Source organism: Brienomyrus brachyistius, chromosome 12 (assembly GCF_023856365.1).
Source record: "Brienomyrus brachyistius isolate T26 chromosome 12, BBRACH_0.4, whole genome shotgun sequence".
NCBI lineage: Eukaryota > Metazoa > Chordata > Actinopteri > Osteoglossiformes > Mormyridae > Brienomyrus > Brienomyrus brachyistius.
Window position 1 is genome coordinate 17,092,135 of NC_064544.1, and position 15,026 is coordinate 17,107,160.

General features: G+C 45.1%; 2 protein-coding genes across 2 annotated transcripts in view; one reads left to right on the forward strand and one right to left on the reverse strand.

Moving 5' to 3' along the window:
* Positions 1-4,104: 4,104 nt before the first annotated feature.
* Positions 4,105-6,318, forward strand: LOC125704902 (probable E3 ubiquitin-protein ligase RNF144A-A). Its single transcript, XM_048971044.1, has 4 exons — positions 4,105-4,259; positions 4,583-4,683; positions 4,815-4,988; positions 5,273-6,318. Exons 1-4 carry the CDS (start codon positions 4,112-4,114, stop codon positions 5,723-5,725), a joined length of 876 nt encoding a protein of 291 aa, XP_048827001.1. The 5' UTR covers positions 4,105-4,111; the 3' UTR covers positions 5,726-6,318.
* A 4,672-nt stretch (positions 6,319-10,990) lies between these two features.
* The window catches only part of LOC125704890 (mucin-2-like), a 71,989-nt gene continuing 67,953 nt past the window's right edge, over positions 10,991-15,026 (reverse strand). The window contains exon 12 of the mRNA XM_048971030.1: positions 10,991-13,818. Within this exon, the coding sequence (XP_048826987.1) occupies positions 11,758-13,818 (2,061 nt within the window). The 3' untranslated portion in view covers positions 10,991-11,757. The remainder of the gene's footprint in view (positions 13,819-15,026) is intronic.

Here is a 15,026-nt window from a genome sequence, read left to right on the forward strand (position 1 = left end):
GAAAATGATGGCTAACTCCATGGTTATATGAAAACAGGCAATTTTAAAAATCAAGCACATTTCAAAACTAATTCTGACACAGCTAGTACAGAAATACATATAGTTGTTGCACATAAGAAAAAAAACTGCTTTATCTAGCATACTATGTCTTGAGTTGTGGTTCATTTTCAGAGCTTTGTTGGACGAAAAGTATATCAAGCACATACAACCGGACCGGGGGGGGGGTGCGAACAGAACACAATGCAGGACCCAGGGACAGAGACTAGAGAACACCATCTGGAGGAAGACAAAAGCAAAGACATCAACGGGACACTGGGAACAGCACCGACACATAGAACAGGCTAAAGGACAACAGCTACGACAACACCTGATACGGGGAATGCAGACAGACACAGGGGCACCAAAGATGAAAACACAGGACCCGGGGAAATCAAAGGAAACGACAAAGGGGGAACACCAACAGGAGGGAGAACCCCACCAGGGGGCACAAAACCAGAGGAGAAACCACACCAAAGGGGGGTGTGACGGGACCGGGAGGGAACCAAGGCTGAACAGGCGGATGAGGAGCAAACACAGGGGGGGGAAAGGCGAAGGGAGGGGGGAGCCAGGGAGTCGATGAGACCCCCCATGACCACGAGGCAAGAGCAGGAGGGACCACATGTGACCGGGAGGCAGGAGCCGGAGGGGCCACCAGAGAAGGCGAGGTGGGAGCAGGAGGGACTGCTGAAGGAGGCGAGGTGGGAGCAGGAGGGACCGCATTGACCAGGAGCAAGGGGGCCCACAGGCGAGCAACGAGCAGGAGCAAAGGGGCCCGAAGGCAACTGCGGAGGCAGAGCAGGCGGGACCCTCACTCGGCACAGGTGACCCCTCCGTCTCCGTGATATGGAGAGACGACAGCCCTGTTGAAGCCGGGATCGGGATGTCTTTCTGGGGAGTGGGGGGGTCCCCGGGGAAGGTCTCAGGAAAAGCCCCAGAGGACCCCACCCCAACTCAGATGACGAGGGAGGGAAGGCAGTCAGGAGGGCTGAGTGAAGCTAATATGAAGTTGGTTTCACAGACAACCACAACCGGGCTGAAGAGTGGTCTTGCCTGAAGAAAGATGTTGGGATCTTTTGCAGACTTATAAAAGAAAAAGAAAATATTGTCACCAAACACTCTTTGTATGTTATGGTCAAAGAATATATTAACTATCAAAAATTCACAAATTTTTTTACCTCAAGAATGTGAAGCACAGCCTCACTAGCATATAACCTCTTGGGAAGGGGAATATGTCTGGTAAAGTCTTCATTAAGGCAATGGAGCGCTTCACTGTAAAAAAAAAAACTGTGGCCAGTTCTTTTCAAAATGATAATTTGTTCAGTTTTTTTATATAAACTAAAACAAACTGAAATTAATAAAATACTCAGTGTAGTATATAATGTATTTCATTGTATTTATTGGAATTTTGCTTATAGTAAAATCCTTGCAGTGATAAACAATATGATTTGTATGCAAAGTGTAATTTGATAAGTCTGAGGTAACTGCATTGTAGAAAAGATACCATGAAAATTGGATATTGAAGCAATGTTATATATGATATAATTGATTACTTTTAATCCTTATGGTACTACAGACAACCCTAGTATGAGAAAGTTTCCCCTGAGTTTTTAAGGAAAAAAGGAAAAAAAAAAACAAATAACTTGTACATAATATGTGTCGACAAAAAGTTTATGCATGAATGAAGTGATATTTCAGGCAATTCAAAAATGCCATATTTCGCAAAACTGCAATGGAAACACTTCCCCATTAATTTTTATAACTTTTCTTAAGTTTAGTAGAAATAAATTGGAGGCTAACTAGACGACTCGGTAGCTTGATAGAGTTTTGCAGCAGCTGGTGCGGTTCAACATGTCATCCATCCTCTATTATTTATGCCATACATCCTAACCACACTACCTTTGCAATCGAGCAGTAGATCACAATCGACGCATTGGGCACCGCTGGTGTGGACCATGTATACGTCAGAGTGGATCATTAAAACAATACTGGAACCGGCGAGGAAAAAAAAAACGTTTGCATCAACATTTATGCGGTCACGTCGATGCATCAGATCAGATTGTTACACCCCTACTATTTATAGTCTTGTAAATCTATTTTTTTTTCTGCGTGCCAGTTCCGCCTAGTACTACTTCTGGCCGCTACTCCCACCCACCAACAGAAATCATTCCCTCCTTCCAATGTGCTAGGGAATAGACAAGACCATGTTGTTCCGGCACATAGTGGCACCTCCAGTAGGAATTTATTCTGCAGCTCATTGGGCAGGTCATCTACCCCCCAGGCAACCGGATCACCAACTGAATGACGGACTTGTCTTGGATCCCATAAGAGGAGAGCTGGCAGGAATCTTCTAGCTGTTTTCTGGTGAAAATCCACCTCAGGCTGCTCAAGTCATTCACTGTCAGAAAAACGTTGCAGAAGCAAAAATATGTATTAAGCAAGCCAAGCATTGAAGGACTTGTTGAAAATTAAAGGTCTGACAGGGCAATTTGGATGATTGTATAGAACTCTTTGACACACATGCCCAATGCCAATCATTTATCGTAAACAATTTGAGGCTAAGTAGCCGAGTGTACAATAACAGATTTGCAGTCTGATTGAGTGCCAAACTATGCTACTTTAATGTAACCACAGTCATCACCTTCTCAGTGATTAATGAATAGTATTCAATTTTCATCTCGTCCTCTGAATTTCCAACATCAACTGTTATTTTCTGTCTTTTTATTCCATTTATCATGACCTGGAAAATTTTTCCGATGTTGTTTTTTTCTTGCGTCTGATAGTATTGTATTCCTGTTTTTCTGCTTCTGTGCTTTCACTTTCACTGTAAAGATTATATACTGAAGGTTGAGTCACATAGATTCAGTGTAAGAATGCAGATTTCACATCTCTCCCTTGCCACACTCAGTGAGTTCCCACTCTTCCTCCTTTGAATATTAGACACATCAAGCACTGATTAACTGTATCAATTAAGCACAGAACAAAAGCACCCAGTTTCAGTGATCTCCTTGTGAAGAATTGAGTGTTACACCATACGAAGCATGCATTCCATAATACACTTTATGGGTGTGATCCCTGTTTGCATTCCTGATGTTCTTGTTCTTTGCCTAGCATTTTGGATTTGGTTACTTGCCCTGCTTTCCTGTTACCGTCCTGTTTCTATTTGGAATACATCTTTGGAGTACAGTTTGGACTTGTTTGCTTTGTTTTACTTCAACAAAATACTTTCAATTTACGAACTTTCAGACATACAAACGAAGAGGACCGTAAGTCCAAATTGTGATCATTGGGCTCCCGTTTCCTGTCCGCAGCATCAATTTTTCTTTTCTGCACGCCAGTTCTGCCTATTACAACTTCTGGCCGCTACTCCCGTCGCACAGCAGCGTAGCGTGCGTACTCCCAGCATCCTAGTTCTTTGTACTTGTATATACCCTTAAACTGATGTTGAATAACTACTTACGAACATTTCAAGTTACGAACCGCCGATTCAAGTTCTTCATGAAAAAATCTGTCCATTTCTGTATTACTAATTGAAAATACCACTATCTGTCACATTCATGAGATGTTTCTACAGTCATGAATATATGTAGTTTAAGAATCACTTTACTGTTTAATAAGTGTGTGCATGTGATGTAAATACAGTAGCACTTTAATTGTTAGTATTCTCTACACGGTTTCCTTGTTTCTTTGGCTGATACTCTGGCATGCAGTCAGGGAGGTAATGGAATGCGGTAAAAGAATCTTCGAAAAATTCTACGTTACTGTCTGTGCTGTTGTGGCTTTTCTGTTCTTGGACAAAGTTTTATTATAGAGCCTAATTAATACCTTTCTTATCAGCATGTCGTTTAATAATAAACTGCCAAGTTTAATTTATTAGCCTCTGTCCATTTGTAGTGTGTTGTTGTACTGGTTTGGTTAATGATCCAAAATCACCACAGAGTTTTTCACTGATTCATTTTGACCTGTAGGTGTTGTCATGCCAAATTCTTCCGCCATCCGAATTCCTTCCCACTGTGACGTATCGCTTAGCTGGGGGAAGGAATTCGGACGGCGGAAGAAATTTAGCATGATAGTAATGAATGACAAACACACAGAGACTTCGTGCTGGTCTACAGTAAGAAGTAAAGTAGCAGCTCACACCAATGAAATGCAGCAGCGGCCAGAGAAGCGTTATGATCACCGGGAGAGAACCTTCAAATTTGTGAATAGGAGGGATGACATCAGTAAGCATGATAATGTGTACAGTGCTTTGAATTTTATTTCAATTTCAATTGAATTTGTTTCATTACATAGGATACCTGTGACTTTAAAATGTAAGGAGGAGGAAGGAGGAAGCTGGAACATGTAACACTTTCTGGGTCTGTGTTAGGATCAGTACAAAAATATGGCAAATATAGCATTATTGTTCAAAATACACAATGTCGTGCTTTTATCTATTTATTTACATAATTTATGGGGAAGGAAATCTGCTGCCTGACATATGTCGGATGTTTGAGGGTGGCCTATAGTGGTCTACGGTTTTTGTAAAAATGCACTTTGTCTGTAGCCCTGGATGATGACCCAGAGATCCTGAGGACGGAAATGTCCTGCGGCCATGCTGTCAGTCCACAGTCACTGACGGATTGGTGTCAAAGTCTCCTAGATCAGGTGTGAAGCTTTATTTACTTACCATATTAGCCCTTTCTGTTTCTCCCTAAAGCAACTTTGTATCTATTCAGCATTTTGATTACATTTACCGATCTTCTCCCTCTAACTCAAGCTTTGTCATTAAACTGTAGGGTCAGTACAAGTTCACGTGTCCAGCTCTGAAGCATGGAGGGAATCAGAAGTGTGGGAAGGAATGGCCCTACCAGGAGGTTCGGAAACTGGCACTGCTGACAGACAGCGAGCAGAGATATTTTGAGGAGACCATGGCAACTCTGGCTGCTGCGAATTTCCATGAATATAAGTCAGTAAGTATTATAGTGTGTGAGATAATCACCACCAGTCTGATTGTGCCTGTAAGCATTACTGACTCATCTTTTATAAATTGTACTTGACTGTGAATATTATTACAATGGGGATAAGTAGTTATGGAAATGGATGGATCATTGAACTTGATAAACTTATACTTAATGTTCTATTGCAATATACAAATCATGCCTCTGTAGAACTTAGTGAGACCTCAGGGATTATCTTAGTTTATTTCATAAACAAGGTCACTGAAAAAAATGAATTTTTCTTTACTTATATGAAGTGTCCTGGATGTCAGTCGTCTGTGGAGAGGGAAGACTCGACCAATCTGAGCGTGCACTGCACTGTCTGCACTGCCGAGATGGGCAGAATCTATGAATTCTGTTGGCAGTGCCGAAGGAAGTGGAAAGGGCCTGCACCACGATCCGACCGCTGCAACAACGAGGGCTGCATCAACAATGATCTGGACCTGCTGCAGACATGCTCCATAGCTGTCTTGTCAGAGGTTCAGAACATGCAGTGCCCCTCTATACGCGCCTGTCCCACCTGTGGCCAACTGATCGAACATGACAAGAGAGGCTGCAAGAACATATTCTGCACAAGGTGTCGGAAGGAGTTCTGCTTCGTCTGTCTGAAGCTCACCCCTGAGTGTCTGAAGACCAGCACTCACTTTACACCCTGTTCTGATGGTGTTGCCCCCAGACAGACATCAATACCAACCTGGAAAAGAAATTAGATACATTTCCGATTAACACACTCACCCTACAGACAAACCATGCATTTCCTGCTTCATATTAATTCTGTAACATATAACTTACAGTCAGAGGTGGAGATTTCAGGTCCAGAGAGTACAAATCCAGACCAAGATTTTGTTTCAATCAACTAGTTAAGTATAAAGAGTCACAGTCACAGAGTACTCCACTCTGGGGAGAAATCTCCACCTCTGCTTACAGTTGAATCTACTTGTGTTTATTTTCTCTACCTTTAAATGAATGATTTGATTGGTTAAGCGTTTTTACTCATTACTCAAAACATCTCAGGGGTATAAAGACATATCTATGCACACACACACACACACACACACACACACACAGCTGTGAAATATACTATTTTTTTCAAACTGCAGCCTGGTTCTTCTCTGTTTCTCATTAATGAAGAGCTTCTTCCTTGCTCTATGGGAGTTCAGTCCTGTTTCTAGGAGCCTGATACAAACTGTCCTAGCAGTGCACTTCACACCTGCAATTAATGTTTCCAATTGTTTTTGAAGGTCACTTGATATCCTCCAATTCATGAGACACTATCGGATAAGTTAACGGTCATCTCTGTCGTTAGAAAGTCAGTCCCACCTTCTACCTGGCTGGTTTTTGGTCGTTCCCAGTGTCTCCTGTTTCAACTTGTTCCTGTGTACTACGAGTCTTAGAAACTGTGAGCCTGAAAGCAACCTGCCGTGTAGAATTCTGCCAAGACAACCGAGAGTAAACCAGGACTTAAAAATGTAAATTTGTTTAAAACTATTCAGTGGTTTCTTTTTTCAGAGCTGTAAATATGCGTTTTTATGTACTTTTTCAGTTTCAATTATGATCAGATGCATTTTATTTTTGTTAAACAATTATTTAGAATAACACAATGTAACAACATTTTTACTTTTTCTTCTTCCTGGGGAGAAAATATTATTTTCCAATTGCTTATGCCTAAAGTAAATGGAAAAGACCCATTTTTCGCTTCAAGCTTTGCTTTTGTGACCTGGGTAATGACATTCTCAAATTTACCCATTTTCAGAACATTCCAGGTAAATTCCGTGCTACGAAACCCCTAAAGGGACATGGGCAAATAGAAAAATCTTTTACAGTGTTTTCTGTCTGCCAGTGTCCCTTCAGGGCGGGGGTGTCAAACTCATTTTAGTGAACGGGCCACACTGGAACTTGTCCAAACTTGTGTGGGCTACATAAAAATAATATTTGCTATATTAGTAAAACATTATTAACAGCCTTAGCATTTGTTTTTGTTTTAATTTGTTAAACTGCTTTTTCAATTTTTGTTCCAACAATAGTGGTTCTTCTTCTCCCAGCAGATCTATGTTAAATAGACGATTGTATTGATCATAAATCAAATAAGCAGACTGGGATGCTTTATGAAACTTTGGAACTTTATAAAAATAATTAATGGTTTTCTTATGCACACAAGTTATGCTTAGGGATGCAAGCTTATCAGTCTGCTTAAAGAATCATTTTTAAAAATTGGTAGTTCCAGTGAACAGAATGTATGGGGTTCCAAGTGTCACACGCTCATTTTCATGCAAATATTTTGTGCCACAAAAGGCATTATTTAATAATGAAATTAAGTAACGCCTTGCTGCATTTTGTCCACAGAAAGAAAAACTCCAGTTGCATTTTGTCCACAAAAGCACATAAATACTTCACATTTTTTCATGCACAGAAATCAGAAAGGAATGTTTCATTTTGTGCTTATAATACCAGCACCTTGCATTTCATGGACAGAAGAAAGTAAATAAATTAATTTTGTGTATAAAATGTATTTCGTAGTAACAAGTATGCTGAATCAGACTCAGTCTTTAAATCTCAAATGAAGACCTATCACTTAAGTTTAGGTTACTCAGGCAACTTAACACGTAACACACCGTAACTATGCCTGCTGTTGCTGCTGTGCCTGCTATGTCTTTCTACTATGCCTGTACATTAATGTGTCTTTGCATGTTCTGACCACCCATGCTCTCTGCCTTCCTTCCCACATGTCCCGATGGTGTCTGGGGTGGGCACCTTCTGAGTCCTGGTTCAGTCCCATGGAAAGGTGACATTATGGATGTATTTTATGAACCATAACATTGTGGGTGCAGACTTCAATCTCTCACATGCTGGGATGGAGAAGTGACTCATTGATGGACTTTAGCTTTGTTGTTGACCACAGTTTATACCTTGCTTTTTGTGAGCAAGCGCACTCTTTATTTCTCAGTAATGTTAGCATGTCTAGGGCCATTGACCTGGGACTCCTAGAAAATTTTCCTCCCTACTTGTGAGTTTTTAGTTTCTCTCCTCTGTTGTCTTCTTTCTGTCTCTCTCTCTCTCTCTCTCTCCCTCCCTCCCTCCCTCCCCCTTTTCCCCATTTCTGTATTATTCTGTCATAATGATGTTGTAATGTACCACAACACACCCATGTAATGCACTGTGGGCCAGTTCTATTGTGAAAGGCTCTGCTTAAAAATGAACGGAAGTGAACTGAATATGTTAAGTAAGTTTTCTATAGTAAAGTTTTCTAAAAGACTGAAAAGTTGTGGACTTGTGGCTGAAATATTACCCATGATGGGTGCTATTGTACCCATGATCAAACTTCCAGCCTGAACTATCTCTCACTGAAATATCCAATCACACACACATCCAAGGGCGCACAGTGGGTTGATAAAGTTTTCAACCCCCTAGACAAATTTTCAATTTCCTAATATTTTTCTTTGAAAATTCACCATTAGTTTCATACTGTTATATGTAAATGAGGGCCTCTTGAACAATAAAATTTCACAAAAAAATCTTAAAAATAAAATTATGCAACAACGATAAAGTGAAATCTAGGTATTGCACCCCTAACAGCTTGGAGACTGTATGATTGTTAACAATGAGGTTAATAGGGTGAAAGTGCTTTCTATTTACATAAGTAAGTTCGTTCTCTGAAGGTTCTTTTATAGCAATGTGAGTGCTGACATCATCAGCCTGCGCCAGCAGGCTCGTACCCACACATCTCTTGGTGCAGCAGTTCCAGCAATAACTGCAAAAACAGAAAAAGCTAGCCGCCTGACTTTTTTTCTCCTTTTCCACCTGCTCATGCGATACATGCGTGAGCTACTAACGCCTCCATATTTAATGCCATGAGTTGTCCCACAGACGTTTTTTGTTGTTGATGACGCAGTTGACCCGTGTAAAAACGTATCAATGTGCACATTCGTGACGTTTCGGAGGACCGATACATTCACATTGCAGTCAGATACAGGTCACTTGTAGTTATGAATGTGAACCGTCAAGATAGACAAATCAGATCTGAGCAAAAAATCAGAATTGAACGATGTGGCTGGCAGTGTGAATGTAGCCATAACCCTAACCCTAAATACGTGCTCTTGCCTAATTCTTCCATAAACTACGTCTTCCAATAACGCAAGAGCTGCCAAGGTAGTTGTAATAGTTCGGTCATTTTCTGCACCGTTTTCCTGTTACAAAATGATTAGAATCAGGTGTCATACAGTTGTAAACAACATACAATTAATGTCGGTGTATTGGATAAAGTCGGTGTCATGATTGTGAGTTTAAAAATGGAAACCACAGTAGCAATGATTTACCTCTGGGAGCCGTCAGTGTACAAAACCGAGCAGAAATGTGCGTACGCCATGTGTGGAGCTGCCGTAAGATTGTGCGTAGCGGTACGTCAAGTTTCGTTTTTATACATGTCTCTTTTTATCAAAAGTTCTGGAGAAGATAGTTGTTGCTCAACTTCAGTCATACTTGGAGACACATAACAGGATAGTTTTCAGTTGGGTGTCCGTCCGGGACACAGCAATGAAACTGCTTTAATTAAAGTCGTACATGACATAATAATGGCAACCAATGTTGACAGTGTGACTGCTAATGCTTCTGGGCCTTATTGCAACCATTGATATGGCTGAACAAGGATGCGCTGCAAAATATTAAGTAATGGGTACCAATATTTGTGTCCAAGTCATTTTCATTTGATTTATTTCTTAAAATGATTTGTTGTGTTGTAAATAAAATATTAAGACTCGATTCTTGTAAATGTGAAAATGACTAATATTTCTTGTCATACCCTGACTCCCTGCCACTCTTGTTCTCTCCCTAGTGTGGCTCTAGTGATCAACACCTGTTGGTCATTTGTCTTCTTTCACCCCTCTTGTAATTCACACCAGATGCCTCTCGTTTTCTCCTCCTTAGTGGTGTATAATAGAGCCTCCCGGTTCTGTGCTCCCCAGTCTGGTCATTGATGTCACCCTAGTGTGTGCACCAGTAGTTTACCCCATTACTAGCTGTGCCTTTTGTTTGACCCCACATGGTCTACATTTGTTTACCCTGGTTCTGTTCCTTTAATTAACCCCTCATTGTTTTGCCCTCACACTTGCTCTTGCCTCTTTTGTATTTGGAACATAAAAGGTCTAGGAAAGACTGTACTGAAATACTGCATTTCAGTTTCAACTTTGTAAAGAGGAATTAGTTAGTTTTGTCAGAAAGGAAGTGGATATACCAATATAATCAGCCACACCTGTAAGTGCAGTTATTACTTCCTTTAACTGACGTACAACATGTGTAACAAAAGAGTTAAATAGGAATGTTATGGTATTATTTTGATTAAATAATCACACATGTATTTAACTTAAGTTGTATATTCAATATTTGAAGCATTCTTTAGATCAAAATGCTGAGAAATATAGAATAAAAATGATTAACAAAAAAAGTATTTGAAATTATATATAAAACCAGAAAATCATAAAAATGCATCAAGTAAATTCAATCAGTTTCACGTCAGTTTTGGAACTGCAAAGAAAACGCACTTAGAAAATATTACACAAAAAAAGCATAAAACATCAATGTATTCTGATTCATAGAAAAAAAAAATTCAGACAAAAAAGTCATATTGCGTATGATAGAAAATGGCAGCGATAATTTTAGGTTTTATTTAACCCTCTGGAGTCTCGACCTCCTTTGAAGTAGTCTGATATGCCTTGACATTTATACATATTTCACCTTTTTAAAAATATTTATCCCAAATTACTACAAATGATTTTATCTAGCAAAAACTAATCCACCAATAATCTGAGACCTATTAGAAGGAGATTTCTTTGTTTAAATCAACTTTAAAGATACACTTTGCAAAAACCTATTTTCAGACATGTTGATGAATTGTAAATTTTGGGCAGGGATCTGGAGGATCGGAATGGGCAGTGGTTTCCCCAAGGCAAGGATCTGGAGATGCGGCAGTGACACCGGGTAAGGACCTGGAAGCTTGGAATGGATGGTGACCTCCCTGGGAAGGGATCTGGGTACGTAGTGATATCCAACACAGGGCAGGGATCTGGAGATGCAGCAGTGTTCCCTTCTGGGCAGGAATCTGTTGGCTCAGAACAGGTGGCGACCTTCTCTAGGCAGGGATGTGGAGACATGATGGTGATCCGCCCTGGGCAGGGATCTGAAAACTTGGAATGGGCAGCAATCTCCCCTGGGTAGGGACCTGGAGGCTCATAACAGGTGGTGACCTCCCCAGGGGAAGGATCTAGAAACCTGGTTGCGATGGCATGCCCTGGGCAGGGATCTGGAAGCTGAGAATGGGTGGTGAACTTCCCTGGTCAGGGATCCGGAGGCTTGGAACAGGTGGTGACCTTCCCTGGGTATGGATCCGGAGCCTGAGAATTGGTGATGACCTCCCTTGGGATTGGGAGACCTGGCACCGATGTCCTGTCCTGGGCAGGGATCCAGAGGCTTGGATTGAGCGGTGACCTCCACTGGGCAGGCATCTAGAGTCTTGGAATGGGTCGTGACCTCCCCGGAGTAGGGATCTGGAGATGTGGCAGCAATGACCTCCTCTGGGCAGGGATCCGGATGCACTGAACAGGTGGCATCCTTCCCTGGGCAGGGTTCTGGAGGCTGAGAATGGATGGTGACCTTTTCTGGGCAGGGATCTGGAGGCTTGAAATGGAGGAAGACCTCCCTTTGGCAAGCATTTGGGGGCTTGGAATAGGTGGTGACCTTCCCTGGACATGTATTAGGAGATGCAGCACCTGCATTTCGCAGACTTGGGTTTGGAGGCTTTCTTTCGGCGGAAAAGTCTGAAGCAGGATTTTGAGTTGCGCTTGTGTCCCGCCCCAGGCCTGGGATCTAAAGATGCAGCAGTATCCCCCCCTAGGCAGGAGTCTTTTGGCTCAGAACAGGTGGTGACCTCCCCTAGGCAGGGATGTGAAGGCTGAGAATGGGTGGTGACCTCCACTGGGCAGGGATCCAGAGGCTTGGAGTGGGTGGAGACCTTCCCTGTGCAGGGATCTGGAGGGTGAGAATAGGTGGAGACCTTCCCTGGGCAGGGATTCAGAGACCTGGCGGTGATGGCCTCTCCTAGGCAGGGATCCAGAGTCAGCGAACAGGTTGTGGCCTCTCCTGGGCAGGGATCTGAAGCCATAGAATGGGCAGTGACCTCCCCTGGGCAGGGATCTAGAAATGTGGCAGTAATGACCTCCCCTGGGCAGGAATCTGGAAGCGGAGAATGGGTGGTGACCTTCCCTGGGCAGGGATCTGGAGGTTTGGAATGGGTGGTAACCTCTCCTGGGCAGGCATCTGAAGACTTGGAATGGGCAGTGACCTCCCCTGGAAAGGGATCTGGAGACCCGGCAGTGATGGCCTGCCCTGAGCAGGGATCCATAAGCTTGGAATAGGTAGATACCTCCCCTGGGCAGGGATCCGGAGTCTTGGAACAGCTGGTGACCTTCCCAGGATATGCATCTGAAGTCTTGGAATGGGTGGTGACCCCGACTGGACAGAGATCAGGAGACCTGGTGGTGATGGCCTGCCCAGGGCAGGGATGCTGAAGCTTTGAATGGGTGGTGACATCTCCTGGGCAGGGATCTGGAGATCTGGTGGCAATGTCCTCCCCTGGGCAGGGATCTGGAGACCTGGCAGTGATGGTCTCTCCTGGGTGGGAATCTGGAGTCATGGACCAGGTGGCGATCATTTCTGGGCAGGGATCTGGAGGCTTGGAACAGGTGATGACCTTCCCTGGACATGCATCTGAAGGCATAAAATGGGCGGTGACCCCCACTGGACAGGGATCAGGAGACCTGGTGGTGATGGCCAGCCCAGGGCAGGGATGCTGAAGCTTTGAATGGGTGTTGACATCCCCTGGGCAGGGATCTGGAGATCTGGTACCAATGTCCTCCCCTAGGCAGTTTTCCAGAGGCTTGGAACAGGTGGATACCTCCCCTGGACAGGAATCTGGGGTCTTGGAACAGGTGGTGACCATCCCTGGGCAGGGATCTGGAGGCTTGGAACAGGTAATGACCTTCCCAGGACATGCATATGAAGGCATAGAATGGACAGTGACCCCCGCTGGGCAGGGATCAGGAGAACTGGTGGTGATGGCCTGCCCAGGGCAGGGATCCTGTAGCTTGGAATGGGTGGTGACTTCCCCTGGGCAGGGATCTGGAGATCTGGTGGTAATGTGCACCCCTGGGCAGGGATCCAGAGTCTTGGAACAGCTGGTGACCTTTCCTGGGCATACATCTGAAGGCATAGGATGGGCGGTGACTCCCCCCGTGCAGGGATTAGGAGATATGGCGGTGATGGCCTGCCCTGGGCCGGTATCCATTGGCTTGAAATGGGTGGTAACCTCCCCTGGGCAGGGATCTGGAGACCTGGTGGTGATGGCCAGCCCAGGGCAGGGATCCTGAAGCTTGGAATGGGTGGTGACATCCCCTGGGCAGGGATCTGGAGATCTGGTAGCAATGTGCACCCCTGGGCAGGGATCCAGAGTCAGGGAACAGGTGGTGGCCTCTCCTGGGCAGGGATCTGGAGATCTGGTAGCAATGGCCTCCGCTGGACAGGGATCCGCAGTCTTGGAACAGGTGGTGACCTTCCCTGTACATACTTCTGAAGGCATAGGGTGGGCGGTGACTCCCCCTGTGCAGGGATCTGGAGATCTGGTGGCAATGTCTTCCCCTGGGCAGGGATCCAGAGGCTTGGACCAGGTGGTGACCTCCTCTGAACAGGCATTTGGAGGCTTGAAATGGGCAGTGACTTCTCTTGGGAATGCATCTGTAGGCTTGGAATGGGCGGTGACCTGCCCTGGGCAGGCATCTGAAGCCATGGAATACGCAGTGACCTCCCCTGGGCAGGGATCTGTAAACCTGGTGGTGATGGCCAGCCCAGGGCAGGGATCCTGAAGCTTGGAATGGGTGGTGACATCTCCTGGGCAGGGATCTGGAGATCTGGTGGCAATGTCCTCCCCTGGGCAGGGATCCAGATGCTTGGACCAGGTGGTGACCTCCTCTGAGCAAGGATTTGGAGGCTTGAAATGGGCAGTGACCACCCTTGGGAATGTATCTGTAGGCTTGGAACAGGTGGTGACCTTCCCTGGGCATACATCTGAAGGCATAGGATGGGCGGTGACTCCCCCCGTGCAGGGATTAGGAGATCTGGCGGTGATGGCCTCCCCTGGGCAGGGATCTGTAGGCTTGGAACAGGTGGCGACCATCCCTGGGCAGGGATCCGGAGGCTTGGAACAGGTGATGACCTTCCCAGGATATGCATCTGAAGGCATAGAATGGCCGGTGACCCTTGCTGGGCAGGGATCAGGAGACCTGGTGGTGATGGCCTGCCCAGGGCAGGGATCCTGAGGCTTGGAATGGGCGGTGACCTCCCCTGGGCAGGGATCTGGAGTCTTGGAACAGGTGGTGACCATCCCTGGGCAGGGATCTGGAGATCTGGTACCAATGTCCTCTCCTGGGCAGGAATCTGGAGTCTTGGAACAGGTGGCGACCGTCCCTGGGCAGGGATCTGGAGACCAGGCGGTGATGGTCTCTCCTGGGCAGGAATCAGGAGTCTTGGAATAGGTGGTGACCTTCCCTGGGCATACATCTGAAGGCATAGGATGGGCGGTGACTCTCCCCGTGCAGGGATTAGGAGGTCTGGCAGTGATGGCCTCCCCTGGGCAGGGATCTGTAGGCTTGGAACAGGTGGCGACCATCTCTGGGCAGGGATCTGGAGGCTTGGAACAGGTGATGACCTTCCCAGGATATGCATCTGAAGGCATAGAATGGGCGGTGACCCTTGCTGGGCAGGGATCAGGAGACCTGGTGGTGATGGCCAGCCCAGGGCAGGGATCCTGAAGCTTGGAATGGGTGGTGACATCCCCTGGGCAGGGATCTGGAGATTTGATGGCAATGTCCTCCCCTGGGCAGGGATCCAGACGCTTGGACCAGGTGGTGACCTCCTTTGAGCAGGGATCTGGAGGCTTGAAATGGGCAGTGACCCCCCTTGGGAATGCAT